The 19118-nt window shown below is 42.6% G+C and overlaps 1 protein-coding gene across 1 annotated transcript in view; it reads left to right on the top strand.

Moving 5' to 3' along the window:
• Positions 1-19104, top strand: part of LOC140722878 (uncharacterized) — a 28680-nt gene extending 9576 nt beyond the window's left edge. The window contains exons 3-8 of the mRNA XM_073037512.1: positions 387-668; positions 2479-2645; positions 7974-8145; positions 8246-8311; positions 18021-18683; positions 19082-19104. Coding sequence (XP_072893613.1) covers positions 387-668; positions 2479-2645; positions 7974-8145; positions 8246-8311; positions 18021-18683; positions 19082-19104 — 1373 coding nt within the window. The remainder of the gene's footprint in view (positions 1-386; positions 669-2478; positions 2646-7973; positions 8146-8245; positions 8312-18020; positions 18684-19081) is intronic.
• The last annotated feature ends 14 nt before the right edge of the window (positions 19105-19118 follow it).

Genomic DNA, 19118 nt, shown 5'->3' with positions numbered 1-19118 from the left:
CTGTAATCCAGTGGCTCATCTGTGTGTGACACAGGCGATTGGACAGCGTGTAACCCAGGGATTTTTCTGCTTGTGGAAAATACACTCAGTAATATTACCCGGTATCACCTGACACTGTTCCCTTTAGATTCCCTGGTCATCAGCACCAAGTTAGTGATCAGTATTACTGTGTCTATCCTGTTCTTTTTCTGGGAGTGCATGTGTCCTGTCACCGGCTTATCAGAATCAGTAACTAGTAGGACGTGCAGTTCATGTTCACCAGCTCGGTCCCAATCCAAATCTGGTCAGCCAGAGTTTTGGCTCAGTTGTACCCACCCATTGTGAATCCTTGTTCTGCTCAGCTCTAAATCACTCCAGTATAACCTGCAATTCATCATTTATTTCAGGTGGGAAATGGTTCTGGACAGCAGTCAAGAGATTCTTCCCAGGCAATGCATCGATGGAAGATAATCAGGACACGGGAAGCAAGGTACCAAAGCAGCGTCGGATTGAGAGCGGTGTCCCAGGCGGATGCAGTCCGGCCGCAGAGAAAGCCGAACAAAATCAGCCCAGACACAGAGGTATCAGGGACACTGATCCGTACTCTGGAACCAGCACAAGTGGGGTCACTGTCTGTGAGCTCGGAAGCTCATTAAAGACGGAATTGTCAAATCCCCAACAAGGAGCGGGTGAGTGAAATATGAGGGTGATGTGTTCGCAGAATGTGGCAGGGAGGAGAACATAAAAACATAAGAGCATAAGAAATAGGAGCGGGGTAAGGCCATCCAGCCCATCGAGCCTGCCCCGACATTCTATTAGATCATGGCTGATCTGTCTGTAAACTCAGCTCCATCAACCTGCGTTTTCCCCTGAACACTTAATTCCCTTACTATGTAAAAATCTATCTAACTCTATCTTAAATATATTTAGTGAGGAAGCCTCAACTGCTTCACTGGGCAGAGAATTCCACAGATTCACCACTCTTTGGGAAAAGCAGTTTCTCCTCATTTCTTTCCTAAATCTTCCCCCTGAATCTTAAGGCAATGTCCCCTAGTTCTAGTCTCACCGACAAATGGAAACAACTTTCCTACTTCTGTCTTATTTATCCCTTTCAAAATTTTGTATGTTCCGATAAGATCCCCTCTCATTCTTCTGAATTCCAGAATATAGTCCCAGGCAACTCAATCTCTCCTCATAGGTTAACCCCTTCATTTCTGGAATCAACCTGGAGAACCTCCTCTGCACTGCCTCCAAAGCCAGTATATCCTTCCTCAAGTATGGAGAGCAGAACTGCACGCAGTACTCCAGGTGCGGCCTCACCTGTACCCTGTATAGTTGTAGCATGAGTTCCCTGCTCTTGAATTCAATCCCTCCAGCAATGAAGAACAACATTCTGTTTGCTTTCTTAATAACCCGTTGTACCTGCAAGCCAACTTTTTGTGATTCATGAACAAGCACTCCCAAGTCCCTCTGCACAACAGCATGCTGTAATCTTTCACCATTTAAATAATATCTGCTCTTCTATTATTCCTTCCAAAGTGGATGATATTGCATTCAGCATTGTTATATTCCATCTGCCAGACATTGACCTACTCTCTTAACCTATCTATATCCCTCTGCAGACTCTCCACATCCTCTGTACAATTTGCTTTTCCACTCAGTTTAGTGTCATCAGCAAATTTTGCTACTCTACACTCAGTCCACTCTTTTAAAACATCAATGTGAATGGTAAACATCTGCGGGCCCAGTACCGACCCCTGCGGCACCCCACTCACCACAGACTGCCGACCGGAGAAACACCCATTTATACCAACTCTCTGCCTTCTATTCGTTAACCAATCCACTATCCATGCCAATACACTTCCTCCAACTCCATGCATCCATATTTTATTCTTAAGTCTCTTGTGCGGCAACTTATCGAACGCCTTCTGGAAATTCAAGTATACGACATCCACCTGTTCCCCGTCTTTTGCTACATCCTTTTTTCAAAAAGTGATGTGACATTTGCTGTCTTCCAATCGGGAGGGGAAATGTGAGGTCTTATTGGAGGGTAGGTCAGAGGGGAGGGGAAATGTGTGGGACTGGTACATGTGATGTAGTGGTGCACCTGTTACCCCACTACTGGAAATGTGTATTAGAAAATATGGAGCTGTACAAATGAAGAGTGCATTTCCGGTATGAGAATTAAGGGACACCTGGATGGATAGAGTATCTCTGGGAAGTGAATAGCATTGGCAGCCCCATCATTTATTGCCCATCCTAAATTGAACCGAATGAGGGGGTGGCGTGGGGAGGTTGATTTCTCGCAAATGTGGTCCTTCTGGTAAAGTAACTCCCAGAGCGTTGTTGGGTTGGCTTAAAGGTAGTGTTGGAGTTTGGGAGAAAATCTGTGTTTGTAGCTGAAGGCAGGAGTTTCGAGACATGATGTGAGTGCTGTAAAAGCGGTGGAGAAGAGGCATATTTGGGTTGGTGCCCACTTGCTCCTTTTTATATTCGCAGACCCAGAGTCTACAATCTCTGACCTCCTGGCACAGGGGGCTGAATATCGACTATACCAACTGACAAAATTCTACAGGGACAGACTGAAACAAGCGATAGAAGAAAGTGTTGAAAGACTCAGTTGGATGTTGAGACAGGAGGGGCATTTCACTGCACAGGAACATGGGGTGAGTCTATTTAATGTATCGTCACTGGTATCAGAGGGAAAAGTGATCAAAATTAATCTCCGACATGTTCTAACATTTCTACATGGCCAACGAGATCCCTGAATTGTCTGCAGAAGATCTGGCCTCAGCTGTAAAACCTGGTAAGTTGTGGAGCGTTGGGAACTACAGTTTCAGTGTCACATTTTCCTCTCGCACCGGTATTTATCAGTGGGGTTTAAGAACAGTGGCTGTATATCTGGACTGTTGGAAAGGCATTCAGACTACAATTCAATCCTCATCTCGTCAGGGCTGTCAGTCAAATTCAGTTGACCCACTGGCTTCACTGCAGTCAGTGAGGGAAGGAGGGAGGGAAAGCTGCCAATCACACCTGCTCTGCTGTCCATCTGAGTTCCCAAACAAATGGGTGGCTGACCATTCAAAGAGTCATAGAGAAGTACTGCACCAGCTATATCATGCCGAACCATTTAAACTGCCTACTCCCATCAACCTCCAAACAGACCACAGCCCTCCATACCACTACCATCCATATCCGTATCAAAACTTCCCTTAAACGTCGAAATCCACCTGGCTTGCTCCACTTTCATTGACCGCTTGTTCCACACTTTCACGACCATCTGAGTGAAAATGTACCTCCTCGTGTTCCCCTTGAACATTTTGTTTTAACCCATGACCTCTAGTCGTAGTCTAACCGAATGTTAGTGGTAAAAGCCTGCTCGCGTTTATCGTATCTGTAAACATCTATCAAATCTCCCCTCAGTCCTCTACACTCCAAAGTATTCTGAGCGAATTCATTTAGTATTTCCTTATAATTCATGCCCTCCAGTCCCAGTAATATCTTGGTCAACTTTCCCTATGCACCTTCAATCTTATTTGCATCTTTCCTGCAGATAGATGACCTAAACTGCATACAGTCCTCCAAATTAGGCCTCACCAGCATCTTATACAACTTCAATATAGCATCCCAACTCTGTAATCAATATTTTGATTTATGAAGGCCAGAGTTCCAAAAGATGATTTACGAACCTATCTACCTGTGCCGCCTGTTTCAATGATTTATGTCCCTCTATTTCCAGATCCCTTTCTTCTACCACGTTCTTCAGTGCCTGGCCATTCAGTGTGCAAGACTTACCCTGGCTGGTCCTCACAAAGTGCAACACCACAATTGACTGCATTAAATTCCGTCTGCCATTAATCAGCCCATATTTCTGGCTGGTCCAGATGCCACTGAAAGCTCTAGTGTTCCTCGGTGTCCACTGTAGTACCAGTCTTTGTGTCCTCCGCAAAATCTGCAGAACCAGTTAACTGCGTTATTACACAGATCATTGATATTGTCTGCAAACAATAACAGACCCAGTACCAATCACTGCGGCACTCCACTCGTCACAGGTCTCCGGTCAGAGAGGCAAATATCTGCTACCACTCTCTGGCTTCCCCCATGAAGCCAAAATCTTATCCATTTTATTAACACATCTTGAATGCTGAGTGACTGAACTTCCTTGACCGACCTCCTATGTGGGACCTTGTCATGTGCATTGCTAAAGTTCATGTAGACAACATCCATGTCTTGCATTCAGCAACTTTCCGGGTAACTTGCTTGAAAAAATCTATGTGTTTTTTTTTCTAAGAACCCTACACTTCGTGATATTTTATAAATGACCTGGAATAGGAAGTGGAGGGATGGGTTAGTAGGCTTGCTGATGACACAAAGGTTGGGAGTTTTGTGAATAGTGTGCAGGGCTGTCAGAGGTTACACAGGACATTGATAGGATGCAAAACTGGGCTGAAAAGTGGCAGATGGAGTTCAACCCAGATAAGTGTGAGCTGGTTCATTTTGGTAGGTCAATAATGATGGCAAAATATAGCTTTAAGGGTAAGACTCCTGGCAGTGTGACGGATCAGAGGGATCTTGGGGTCCGATCTGTGCCTCTGTGAAGGCATACAGTGCTTGACCTTCAAATTGATTTTAAGAGCCGAGAGTTAATGCTGCAGCTATATAGGACCCTGGTCAGACCCCACTTGGAGTACTGTGCTCAATTTTGTTCGCCTCACTATGCGAGGGACGTGGAATCCATAGAAAGGATGCAGAGAAGGTTTACAAGGACACTGCCTGGATTGGGGAGCATGTGTTAAGGAGATAGGTTGAGTGAACTCGGCCGTTTCTCTTGGAGTAATAGAGGATGAGAGGTGACCTGAAAGGGATGTACAAGATAATGAGAAGCTTTGATCGTGTGGGTAGTCAAAGGCTTTTCCCCAGGGCTGAAACGGCTAGCACAGAAGGGCATAGTTTTAAGGTGCTTGGAAGTAGGTACAGAGATGTCAGGGGTAAGTTTTTTTTTACACAGAGAGTGGTGAGTGTGTGGGATGGGCTGCCAGTGGCTTTGGGGGAGGCAGAAGCGATAGGGTCTCTTAAGAAACTCCTGGATGACTACATGGAGCTTAGAAAAATAGAGTGTTATAGGTAAAGCCTAGGTAGTTCTAAGGTAGGAACGTGTTCGGCACAGCTTTGTGGGCCGAAGGGCCTGTATTGTGCTGTATGTTTACTATGTTTCTATTCGTTAGACATGACCTGCCACACATGAAGCCATGCTGACTATTCCCAATCACTCCACGTCTATCTAAGTACCAATATATTCCATCCCTTGGAATACCTTCCAGTAAATTTCCCACGACTGGTGTCAGGCTCATCAACCTATAATTCCCTGGGTTATTTTTAGATCCTTTCTGAAACAGCAGAACAACTTTTTTAGGTTATGAGGACACTCAGTCCTCGTTTATTGTCATTTAGAAATGCATGCATATATTAAGAAATGATACAATGTTCCTCCAGAGTGATATCACAAAAGAAACAGACAAAACAAAGACTCACACTGACAAAACCACATAATTATAACATATAGCTACAGCAGTGCAAAGCAATACCATGATTTGATAAAAGCAGACCATGAGCACGGTTAAAAAAAAGTCTCAAGTCCCGATCGATTCCAATAGTCCCGATATCAGGCAGCAGAAAGGGAGAAACTCTCCCTGCCATAAACCTCCAGGCACCAACAACTGATGCACTGGAAGCACCTGACCACAGCAGACTCTGAGTCCGTCCGAAAACATCGAGCCTTCGACCAGCCCTTCCGATACAGCCTCCCAAGCGCCATCCTCTGCCGAGGGCCTTCGACCTCATCCCGGCCGCCGAAACAAGCAAAGCCGAGGTCTCGGAGGCCTTCTCCTCCGGAGATTCTGGACCGCACAGTAGCAGTGGCAGCGAAGCGGGCATTTCAGAAGTTTCTCCAGATGTTCCTCCGCGCTCTCACGTCTATCTCCATCAAATCAGAATTGTGCACGGTAACCTACTTAACAAATAACAGATATCGTTCACTGGAGAGACCACGCGCGCTGTGTCACGCCACCATTTTCTCCTCCCTCCAACTTTGATTATCCTCTAATCCTTTGCTTCTTCTGCTATCTCTAAGGATGATTTTATTATCTCTGCCCAGGCCGTGGCAATGTGTACACTTGCCTCCCACAAGCAACACCTAGTCAGGCCTTCAGGATTCACCTCAAAATAGCAGACACCTTATCTATAATGTGTATAGATCTTATGAAGTTGATGCAGTTTGGCCTCACTTCAAAATACTTTGTCCGTCTCCTGAGTATATATAAATGCAAAGAATGCATTTAAAATCTCCCCCATCTCCTTTGGTTCCATGCATGAATTACCATTCTGGTATTCCAAAGGACCAATTTTGACCCCTGCAATCCTTTTGCTCTTAACATGTATGAGGAATCCCTTGATATTTGGAATCACCTTGTCTGCTCAAGGAACCTAGTGCCTTATTTTGGCCCTCCTGATATCCTGATTAAGTGCAATCTTGTATTTTTTCATGCTGACACAACTGTATTTCTATGTTGTATTGACTGTTGTACATACTACTTATTATGACAACAAACACCAGAAAATCTGCAGATGCTGGAAATTCAAGCAACACACACAAAATGCTGGTGGAACGCAGCAGGCCAGGCAGCATCTACAGGGAGAAGTACAGTCAACGTTCGGGTCCAGACCCTTCGGCAGGACTAAGAGTCTCGACCCGAAACATCGACAGCGCTTCTCCCTATAGATGCTGCCTGTCCTGCTGCGTTCCACCAGCATTTGGTGTGTGTTGCTACTTATTATCAATTACTTCAAGCTACACATTGCACATTTAGATGGATACGTAACGCAAAGATTTTTACTCCTCTAGTATATTAAGAATGTAAGTAGTAAAGTCAATTCATTCGATTCATGTCATGGATGCCACACAAAACATGACTGTAAGGGCAGAACAGGGGCTGCATGTCTCTCGTTTAAGTGAATCCTTTCATTACTGTGAAGATGTGAGTTAGGAGTGCGATGGTGCCGCCGGCATTTGCCTCGGCATGTTACCTCGGCAACAACTGAAGCTGAACATCACGCGGGGTAGATGGTTCTGGCATCAAGTTAATGAATATTATGTATCCTTTTGCTCCGTCAGGAACTGCCTGCAGTTTGTGCAGAAGTTCAGCAGCACTGATTGCATCTCCCAAACCTGCAAATCCATCAAACCATAGCTAGGCAGTGGAAATGTTGCTCACTGCCACCTGGCGCATCCACTTCAAGTCTCAGCTCACCCTGACTTTGGGAAATCTCACCGTTCCTTCATCAGCACCGGGAATTCATCCTGGAGATCCCGGCTCATGGCTGCGTGATTTATCTTCATCAGCAGTTATAAACTGTTACTCCTCAATGGACAAATAGGGATGAAGAGTCAACAGTGGGTTTGTAATGGCAGTTATTTAACATGCATTTTCAGATATGATTCCCACCCTTATCTGTTCCAGGCCATGCTGAATGCCTGTTAATCTGAATGTGGCTGTTCTGATTACCTGCATTTCAGCTTCTGAGAATTCAATTTTCTCCCAATGTGTCTGAGATTCGGTCACAAAATCCATTTTTTTTGCCGCCTCAGTCCCCCCTCTCTTTTGCTTTTGTTGTTACATGCTGGTTTACTCTGCGTTGTTTCCGCATAATTGTGTTAATGCAGACCCTATCAGGAACGTCCCTGGAAATTTTTTCTTTGGATGAAAAATAACATTCATAGAAGTCTTTGCTGCACTAATCCTCAAACCTATGGCTAAATATGTGGTGTAGGTTTTATTTCAGCAGTTGTTGTGCCAGAAGAAACATCTAACATGTCAGACATAAATTCTTAAATTTATTCAATTCTTATTAAAGCAACAGGAGCTTACAGGATCATGTAAAAACTCTTTCTGACTTTCTATCTGCTCCACAATAAATTCATTGTTTTCCTTTTATAGAAAGTCACTGAGCTGACAGAGAAGGGAAACCGGGCAGAGAGTTCCAGACTCTTCCTCAGTTTGGTGATGGGCAAAGGCTCCCAGGCCCGGAGGGCGATGTGGGAATCCTTTGTGGCATGGAGGACTGAGTTACCGAAGTTGGACAGAATACTGAGGGAAATACAGGAACGAGGTATGTTAAAACCACGCACTGAACACAAAGGCACATTGAAATAAACAGTTTAAATTATTTTAGTTCTGTTTTCATGGACGTTTTTCTTTGAATTAAACAGACCCTGATCCAGAGGAATACATTAACATCGCCCGAGGGTCATCTGAATTACCCACTCAACTGATAGGTGAGTGATGACATTCCCAGTCATGGGTCACTTCTTTATACGTTATCTGTCTTTCTTAATCATTCAAAATAATGCAAGGGCAAGTGAAGCGATCATTCCTCAGGCCATCATTGCTGTGAGTGGGTCAGAGTGTGATGTAGTTTTGGCTCGTCAGGCTTGGGCTATGGGAAGTATCTGGTAAGATTCCATTTTTGTTCTTAATTCTTCATTCCTTATCTGATAGGGCATAGGAGTGGAGTGTGGAGTGAGAGTACCTCCAGGGGCAGTCTTTTGTACTCTGCTGAGATGTGCGAGTTCTTGGAGACCTCCAGTCTCCTGGACAACCACAACAGCAGCAGGTGCACCCAGCTACAGCACTGGAGTAGCAGCTCGAGGACCTTTTGCTCATACGGGAGAATGAGGAGGTGATAGATAGGAGCTGCAGGGAGGGGGCAAGAGACAGGGAGCTGGGTGACTGTCAGGAGAAGGAAAAGAAATGCACAACCAGTGCAGAGTATACTTGTGGCCGTTTCCCTCTATAATAAGTATACCACCTTAGATACTGTTGAAGAGAATGTCTAACCAGGGGAGAGCTGCAGTCACAGGGTTTCTGGGACTGAGTCTGGTGTTGTGGCTTAGAAGAGATAAGAGATGAATTGGACGTCAGTGGTGATAGGAAATTCCATAGTCGGAGGATAAGCGACGAGGTTCTGTGGGCACGATAGAGATACACAGATGGTATGTTGCTTCCCAGGTGTCAGTGTCATGGATGTCCCAGAATGGATCCATGGCATTCTAAAGCAGCCAGAGGTCTTGAAACAAATTGGCACAAATGACACAAGTAGGAAATGTGATTAGGTCCTGAAGAGAGATTTTATGGAGTTACGTAGAAAATTGAAAATCGGGACATCTAGGTTAGTTATCTCAGAGTAAGAGTACAATGAATTGAAAGGTAAATTTCAAAGGAACTCACGCAAGGGGCAGGGGATTGTCTTGCTGCTTGATCCTAATCCAACTCACATACTTCCACTTCTTCATTGGGCAGAAGATACATAAACCTGAAAGTATCAAGGACAACTTTAATTCTGCATTTCTAAGACTATTAAAAGGTCACATTCTATGTTAAGATGAGCTCTTATTTACAGCACATATAATAATATCAAAGTAAAAAGTAAGTTTATTATTACCACTTATATGTCACCATATGCGACCCAGAGATTCATTTTGTTCCTGGCCTACTCAATAAGTACAATAACCATAATAGGGCCAGTGAAGGACTGTATCGAACAGGTTGGACAACCAGTCTGCAAGATACAAAAGACTGCAAATACAGAAGAAATACATAATAATAAATATATAAGCGGATTCATAGGATGTGGGAACAAACCTATGGGGCAAGTTTAGTTTCCGCTCTGTTTGAAGAATTATTTGTTGAGGGATAATAACTGTTCCTGAACCTCTTGGCATGAGTCCTGAAGAGGTTCAGTGTTTTAAATGTAATGTAAAGCAAAGTCTCAGTTCTTTTCTCCATAAATGTGATATGATGCTTTGTTGAAGAAGAGCTGAGAGGTTCTTGCAACGTCAGCACCACTAATCCTTCAGCAGCACTTGTAAAAAAACTGACCATCTGATCAATTGATTCATGCATCTGTTATTTAAATTACACTTCTTGCAGAGTGTTGGATTCCATCGGATTGTATTGTCCGTGTTGTTGATGGGTTTTCTTTCCCTGATTTGCAATTGATGCAAATTGATTCAGGAGCAGCTTCTTCTTCTAAGTTAGCCTTCTGAGCAGTCCATGAACATGACCTTGCTAATCCTGCTTTGCGGTATATAGTTCTTTCATTTCTTATTGTCAATTATACTAGTTTTTATGTCCTGCGCTCTACTGTGCCAAAAAGCAACACATTTCATAACGTTTCTTAGATATAATAAGGCGTATTCTGCGAGTTGTAAGCCACTGACATAAAACAACAGAGCAAATGACCTATTCTGGAGTTTTATTCACATGATTTATGAAGGAAGACTGATTTTATACTTGTTGGAGTTTAGACATTTGAGATTAGATTTCAGTGAAACATAAGATCCTCAGACATTTTATTAGGGTGCATCTGAGGGGAGTGGGGAGGAGGTCCCCTCCTGTGGGGTTATCCAGAAGAAACATCTGCTCTTTAATATTAAAAAAGTCCATATTTGAAAGAGGTAAGATAATAATAATTACTTTTGAATAATAAGATAAAACGGATCTTTTGCCTAAAGGAGAAATCACAAATAACCCATCAAAATAGCCTCCTATTGTTTTACAAACTAAATATGAAATTGTAACATCATGCATCTCACTAATAATCACCGCTCATTTAGGTAACCACAGTATACTTGCGAAGAACAGAAAGTGTGCAGTAAGGGTATGAAAAGCTGTAAGGAACAACTGAGAATAGCCAATTCAAGCCAACAGGAAAAGCAAAAAGTCATTCACTTTGTTACATTGACTATCAAAAACATTCGATTCTGTCCCACACTCGTTGTTAATAGAAGTTCATAATGTACACAAATACACCCAACACTTGCGAAATTCGCACAATATATGATGAAGCATTGGCGTGCTCTAATCGCTCTGTCTATTCTCAATCAAAAAAGAACAACCACCAATAAATAAAAGGAGATATTTCTCAGTGCGACTCTTTAAATCCACGGTGGTTTTGCCTGGTTTTAAATTTTCTCACTAATTTACTGAATTGTATAAAGATAGGGTAACAATTTAGCAAAATGAAACATACAGACAAACAAATTATACCTTGGCATACCTTCTATACATGGATACATGGATGAATTAAAATTATACTCTCCATCCATAAAAGGTAAAACAATTAATTCAAATAGTAGAGCTATTTTGAAAAGATAGAAACATCACCTTTGGTCTTGATAAGTGCAGAACATACAACAGATTTTGTAGTACCATTAAGAAGGCCACTCATGCAAGCAGCCCTGATGGAAATAAATCAAATATTCTCATGTTAGATTTCCAGAGCTGGAATCCACAACTAAACACTTAAATAATGCAGCAAGCAACATCATGTTAAGGCAGTTAAAATCTCTATTGCTACACTATTGCTACTCAAAGCTGATAAATATCGGATGGTGGTCTCCAGACGCTAGAGCGTTTCCCCTTTACGGAAAGCAGAAAGCAGAAACTGGGCTGGATTCTTACTTGCATATGCTATTTTGCTGACAGATATACAGTTTCTGGAAAATATAATCGAAGTTTGCAAAGGATGATTGTTGTGTTCTTCTGCTTTCGGGAGACCTGGATATCCCCGTCACTCTAGATGCAGTTTTACAGATCGCTGACATCACATTTACTATCAAGATGGGACTGATGAATATTTCAAAGGCAGAGGAGTAGGAGCATGCTTCATTATCCACTGCTGGTGGTGTACAAACATGGCAGTTCTATTCCAGTCCTGCTCTCTGAACCTGGAAGATCTTGGGAACAACTATACTCCACTTTATCTCTCATGGGAGTTTTCAGCCATCATCTTGGTGGCGGGGTATAGCCCACCACAGGCCCGAGTCCAACAGTCTCTATTGAGCGGGGCGACAGGCATCAATAAACAGAACACCCTGATGTTTTCCCCGTCGTCTTGGGGAATTTTAACCGAGCTAGCGTGAAACAGTCTCTAAATAGTTATTAACAACATATCACTTGTGGAACCAGAGGAGTAACACATAGGACCACTGTGATGCAACAATCATCTCACTGTGCCATCCTACACCTGTAATTTGGAAAGTCTGATCTATGGATAGATATTGAAGACCACAGCAACAGTAGAGGGGACCAATAAGGTTTAGATACAGGAGACACAGGAGCACTTACAAAACAACTTTGAGTTCATAGACTGGACTGTTCAGCATTTTTATTCAAATCTGAATGAATACTCCCCAGTTATTACTGACTCTAAAAACCTGTGTGGATGTGTCTATGCCTACCAGAATATATTATACATAGCTGAATCAAAATCCGTACATGAACCAAGAGATTTGTAAATGTCTGGGGAAGGACAATATCGGTGCATTAAAGTCTGGTGATCCAGGACTGCGCAAGAAGGCCAGGTATGACATATGGAGGATTATCTCAAGAGCAAAATAACCATTCTGATTGAGGTTGGAGGCGTAATTGGATGCACGTCAACTCTGGCAGTGCTTGCAGGCCATTACTTCCAACAAAGCGCAAACACAATGAATTGCGGAGATGTTTCGCTCCCAGTGGGGATTAACAGCTTTTATGCATGCATTGAAAAGGAGAATACAACTACTGCAATGAGAGTCTCTGCAGCATCCACTGACCCTGGGATCTCTGACTCGGAAGCCGATTTCGGAAGGTCTTTCAATACGTTAAGTGCTTGCAAGGGAGCAGCCCCGATGCCGTACCTGGTAGGGCTCTGAAATTCTGTGTCAACTAACTGTCGCGTGTATTCAATGGTATTTTCAACTTCTCATTGCTCCGATTGTAAGTTCCCACCTGCTTTAATAGGGAGAAGTCATACCAATTCCCAAGAAGAACAGGGTGAGAAGCCTTAATGACTATTGTCCAGCAGCACTCAGTTCCACAATGAAGGACTTTGAGAGGTTGACTATGGCTTGAATCAACCCCTGCCTCAGCTAGGACATAGACCCAATGTAATTTGCATATCACCACTATTTGTCTACAGCGGATGCGATTTCATTGGCTCTTTCCGCGGCCATGGATCACCTGGAGGATAATAATACTTACGTCAGACTTAACACAATCGTTTGAACAGGTATGATCAAAAAGCTCCAGAACCTGGGCTGCCGAACCTATCACTGCAAATGAATCGTTAAGTTCCTCACCAGAAGACCACTGTCTGTGCGGAATGGAAATAATATCTCCACTTGGCTGATAATCAAGACTGGCGCAACTTAATGATGAGTGCTTATCCCACTGTTCTTTTCTCTCTGCATCCATAATTGTGTGGCTAGACACAGCTCTAGTGCTATCTCTAACGTTGCTGAAGACACAACTATTATTGTCAGAGTTTCAGATGGTGATGGAAGTGCGCAGAGGAGCGAAACATTTCAGCTTGTTGAGTGGTGTTGTAGCAAAAATCTTGAGCACAATGTCAGTAGGACAAGGGAATTGATATTGGACTTCACAAAGATTTAGATGAGGGGGCACACACCTGTCCTCAAAAAGGTGTCAAGATCTCTGAGCATCCTACCTGATCCCAACATTGTCTACCTTCAGATCGTTCATCTTCCAAAGAACCTTCTCTCTAGTAATGGTAACTTCAGACACTCATGACCCGTCAATACCTGGAACTTCCACCATACTGCTGATGTCTTCCACATGAAGATTGATGCAAAATACTTTTTCAGATCGTTCACCATTTGCTTGTCCCACATTAGTACATCTTCAGCCTCATTTTCCAGCGGTCCAATATCCATTCTTTCTTCTCTTTTATGCATCTGAAGAAACTTCTGGAATCGACTTTTTATATAATTGTCTAGGTTACTGTCATATTCCATCTTTAACTTCATGATTTTTAGTTGATATTTATTGATATTTAAAAGCTTCCTCTAATTTCCCACTGTTTTTTGTTCTGTTATGCTCACTCTCTTTGGGATTGACTTCCTTTGTTAGACACGGTTGTGTCTTCTTGTTTTTGGAACACTTCCTCCTCCTTTGGACGTATATATCATGTGCCTTCTGAATTGCTTACAGAAATTCCAGCCATTGCTGCTCTGCTGTAATTCTTGCCGGTGTTATTTTCCAATCAATTCTGCACACCTCCTATCTCATGCCTCTATAATTTCCTTTACTCCACTGTAATATTGATATATCTGACCTTAACTTCTCCTTCTCAAATTTCAGGGTGAAGGGCATCATATTATAGTCACTTACCCTGATAGGGTTTTTTACCTAATGCTCTCTAATCAATTCCAGTCTATTGCACAATATGCAATCCAAAATAGCTGATCCACTAGCGGTCTCAACCACTGGCATTCAAGAGATTCCCCCTCTTGGAATCCCACAACATCCTGACTACCAATTCTACCTGCAAATTGAAATCCCCCATGACAATTGTAACATTGTCCTTTTGGCATGCATTTTCTATCTCCCACTGTAACTTGTCGATCACATCCTTTTACTGTTTGGGGGGTCTGTATATAACTACCATCAGGGTCTTTTTACATCTTCAAAGCCCGATGCTCCAAAGAGGCACATCCATCAGTTAGGAACCGCATCACTCATGCCATGCCCAATTCTTATTGCTACAGTTGGGGAGGAGGTACTGGAGCTTGAGGACATTCACACAAGGAACCACTTTTTCCCCTGTGCCATCAGCAGAATACAATACAACCGATGGATGAATATGAAATATATAAGTATTGTCGATATCAACAAACAATGAAAATACCTCATTCTGCAATAAAGGGAAATGTTTAATTGGAATTTACTTCAATGCTTAAGAAATTCTGCGATGCAATCGTCAAAATGCAGCAAAGTGATAAACGCTTTCGGTATACCTATATTAATATTCTTTTGGCGCAATATGTTGGCCTGTTACTGATCTGGAAAACTTACAAAGAAAAAAAGAGGGACTGAATGAAAAGTTTTAGGAACACATTATGTGCACTCGAACGCACTGAGGTTAGGCAATAGCCTATAACTTTCCTTTGGACTTGGAGGCAATTTGATGCGGCAGGGCTGAGGCCGAGAGCCAGGAGAATCCCGAAGTCCGATTGACTTGTGCACCAGGCCGAGTAGGAAATGTTGGGTACAGTTCCCCGGAGTATTGAAGCGACAGAACCAGATGTTTGGAAGGCACTGGGTGCCGGGTTGAAATTGAAAAGTCGGGTACAGGATGATACCGGAGTCTACGCCCCCAGACCGTATCGAAGTGAGTGAAGTGGTGCTTGGATGATGATTTAAGCTCTTGGCCAGACTGATAAACGTTAGAGTATCAGGGTCTGAGGCGAAAGAGAGGGGCGGTTCAACACTGAGGAGTCCAGTAGAACAGAGGGATCTAGGAATACAGATGCAAAATTCCCTAAAAGTGGCGTCACATCTAGACAAGAGTAGTAAGGAGAGCTTTTGGTACATTGCCCTTTATAAATCAAAGTATTGAGTATAAGAGTTGGAATGTAATGGTGAGGTTGTATAAGACATTGGTGAGACCGAATTGGAGTATTGTGTGCAGTGTTGATCACCTAATTACAGGAAGGATATTAATAAGGTTGAAAAAGTGCAGAGAAGGTTTACCAGGATGTTGCCGGGACTTGAGAAACTGAGCTACAGAGAATAGTTGACTAGTTTAGGAATTTATTCCCTGGAGCGTAGGAGAATGAGGGGTGATTTGATAGAGATGTATAAAATTATGATGGGTATAGATGAGTGAATGCAAGCAGGCTTTTTCCACTGAGGCTAGGGGAGGAAAAATAAACAGAGGACATGGGTTAAGGGTGAAGGAGGAAAAGTTTAAAGGGAACATTGGAGAAGGTGCTACTTCTCGCAGAGAGTGGTGGGAGTGAGGAATGAGCTGGCAGATGAAGTGGTAAATGCGGGCTCACTTTTAACATTTAAGAAAAACTTGGACAGGTATATGGAGGAATATAGTTCAGGTTCAGGTCAGTGGGACTAGGCAGAAAAATGGTTTGGCACAGCCAAGAAAGGCCAAAGGCCTGTTTGGTGCTGGAATGTTCTATGGTTCTAAAAAGATAACGAATGGAAGAGCATGTCCTTCCATGGAAGATATCGCCACGATTTGAGCAGACTAGATTTTGACAAGAACGGCTGGCTCTTAATTGAAGGTTTCATCCCAGAAACAGAAGGATTTCTTATGGCAACATGGGAACAGTTGGTTAGCACGAAAATATCTAAAATACAAAAACAAAAGACCAACAAATTGAAGATGATAAATTCAGACAAAGACAAGAGATACAATCCAACACATTACAAGATCCTGCAGCATTGATTAATTACAGTGGAAAGCATCATTCATCAAAATATTGCTTCACAGTGCACATTCTTAAAAGACACAGTACCTTACTGTAAATACAAACCTGATTCAGTTTTAGAATCAAAGTCCTGCAAATTACACTATGGCTGATCCATCATTACAGAGAGGACAATGTATCCAGGATAAAAAGGCAAGAAGAACTTACTTACTGAATAGACATAACCATTCCAAACACACGTGACATACAGAAATCAATTGCTGAAAAACACCAGAAATCTGCTGAATTAGCAAAATAAACTAAAAGACTGTGCAGCACGCTGTCCCAATAGTAATATCTGCAACTGGTATCATCCCAAAGTCACTACATAATAACATTAAACAATTAGTTCTACAAAGAAATATTTATGTAAATCCACAGAAAGCAACAATGTTAAACACCACTAGAGTAGTCCGGAATTTCCTATCAATTGAGAGATGAGTGTGTTTGGCTTGCCTGCGTCTCAGGAAAAACCAGTTTGAGCTTAGAAAAAATAAATCATAACCTATTAATAAAGCAATTCTTACCCTGACGATGTAGTTCATAGTGCATTACAATGGGATAAAGTGCAAACTAGGAAATAAAAGACAAAATGAAGGTTCAATATAAAGGCTTTGCATTGGTGTTTAAAAGTGACAGCTTCAGTCTGCATCCTTTACACATTAGTAGCAAATATCCGAGTCTATGCGGTTTATATATATATATATATATATATATATGTATGTGTGTTTGTCTGTACCTCAGACATTTGCACAGTACAGTAGTTTTAGGTGAGGATCTCTGCAGTTTAGGAGCGTAGTTCAATTAAAATCTGACCTGCCAATGACCCTTTGGCCTTGTACCTTATTGTCTGCCTGCTCTGCATTTTCTCAGCAACTGAAACATTGTTTCCCTGAGCTATTCTGTTCTCTTTTTCCTTGTACGGCCTCATTGCACCGATATGATGAAATGATGTATTTGCATCTCATGCAGAAAGGTTGTCTATTGTTCCTCGGTGCATGTGCCAATAATATGGCAATTTACCGATTTATTGTTGTCAACAATACAGCGCCTCACAGAGTGATCGTCACCAGTTGCCAACACTTCACTAAGCTCTCTGACAAATACGACGTCCATCACTGAGACGCTTCTGGTCTCTCCCATTTATGGAGATTCATCTCCACTTTTCCACCCCTCCTTCATCACTGAAATTGAAAACTATCAGCTTTCTTTCTTCTCATTCCATTGGGTTATCATTACAAAACATCACTGTGACTCTCTCCACAGAGGCTGCCCGACCGGAGTATTTCCCACATATTCTGCTCCTGTTTTGATGCAAGAGTAGTGGACACTTACCAAAATGCACAGTGTCCTGCTCTCCATATTTCCACAGCAGATGAACATTAACATCGTCTGATAATGATGCAAACAATGCGTTAAATAGTGTGAAATGTTGTTGTGTTGGATGTGCAGTCAGGATTGCAATAGGATATCAGGGGAATGTTCGCCTTCACATGTAACTAGTATCACAATATCAGTATTGTATCTTTTCTAAGACATACATCGCTGTTAGTTCCGATGTCTGTGAACAGCATTTTACTTTATGTCCTAATATCCATGGATGCAATGAATTAATTCATGTAATCTCAAACACTGAATCTTGAAATGCAGTTATAATGTTCTTTGCCAGTTGAGCTACTGAACTTTTTGACTATGTTCTCTGTTCCCATGAAAGACGTTCAACAGGTACACAAGGAGACTCTGCGGGCACAGACTGAAACACTGAGAGTGAACACGATCCTGATGAGGGAGAAGGTGAAGGTTTTCCAGCTGGTTGATCGATACGCTGAGCTCACGGTCATTTCTACTGTTCAACATCGGAGTCTGGTGGAACATGAGCTACTGGCAAGAGGCAGAGTCCACGAGGAGTGGAGACAGAAGCATCTCAGTGGAGAGCTGGAAAAAATCGGGATAGATCACTTGTTCCAGAGCACCTTTTCCCAGACTAAATCCAAATCTGGGAGTTCTGCAGCATTGGTCGGAATCCCTGGGATTGGGAAAACAACAATGGTGCAAAAGATTGTTTATGACTGGGCCGCAGGGAAAATATATCAGCAATTCCAGTTTGTCTTCAGTTTCAGATTCCGGGATTTAAACACCATTAATTGTCGAATAAACTTGAGGGAACTAATTCTGGATCAGTATCCTTACTTTGGGAACATCCTGAGAGAGGTCTGGAAGAACCCAGAGGGATTGCTGTTTATATTCGATGGTTTGGATGAATTTAAGCACACAATTCATTTTGCTGACAATCGAAGAGACACAGAATGCCACCACCAGTGCTCAGATCCCGAGTGGTGGTGTGAAGTGTCTGACATTGTATACAGTTTAATCCAGGGTAAGCTGCTCCCAGGGTGTTCAGTGCTGGTGACCAGCCGAACCACTGCATTACCCTTACTGGAAAAGGCAGAGATTAGTGTCTGGGCTGAAATCCTGGGATTGGTTGATGAAAAACGGAAGGAATATTTCATCAGACATTTTGAAGATCAGACTGTGGCAGCAGCTGTTTTCAAATATGTGAAGGAGAACGAGATCCTGTACACCATGAGCTACAACCCCTCCTACTGCTGGATCCTCGCTCTGGCACTGGGTCCCTTCTTCACACAAAGAGTCAGGGACCCGCAGCGATTTCCCAAGACCATCACCCAACTGTACTCCTATTATATTTACAACATCCTGAAAAACCACACCCGTGAGATTGAGAACCCCTGTGATGTGTTACTCAGGGTTGGTCAGATGGCCTTCAGAGGAGTGTATGATAGGACGATTGTGT

The sequence above is a fragment of the Hemitrygon akajei genome, unplaced genomic scaffold (assembly GCF_048418815.1).
Source record: "Hemitrygon akajei unplaced genomic scaffold, sHemAka1.3 Scf000092, whole genome shotgun sequence".
Taxonomy (NCBI): Eukaryota; Metazoa; Chordata; class Chondrichthyes; order Myliobatiformes; family Dasyatidae; genus Hemitrygon; species Hemitrygon akajei.
Note: the sequence above shows the minus strand (reverse complement) of the source record. Positions and strands in the feature narration are given on the sequence as shown.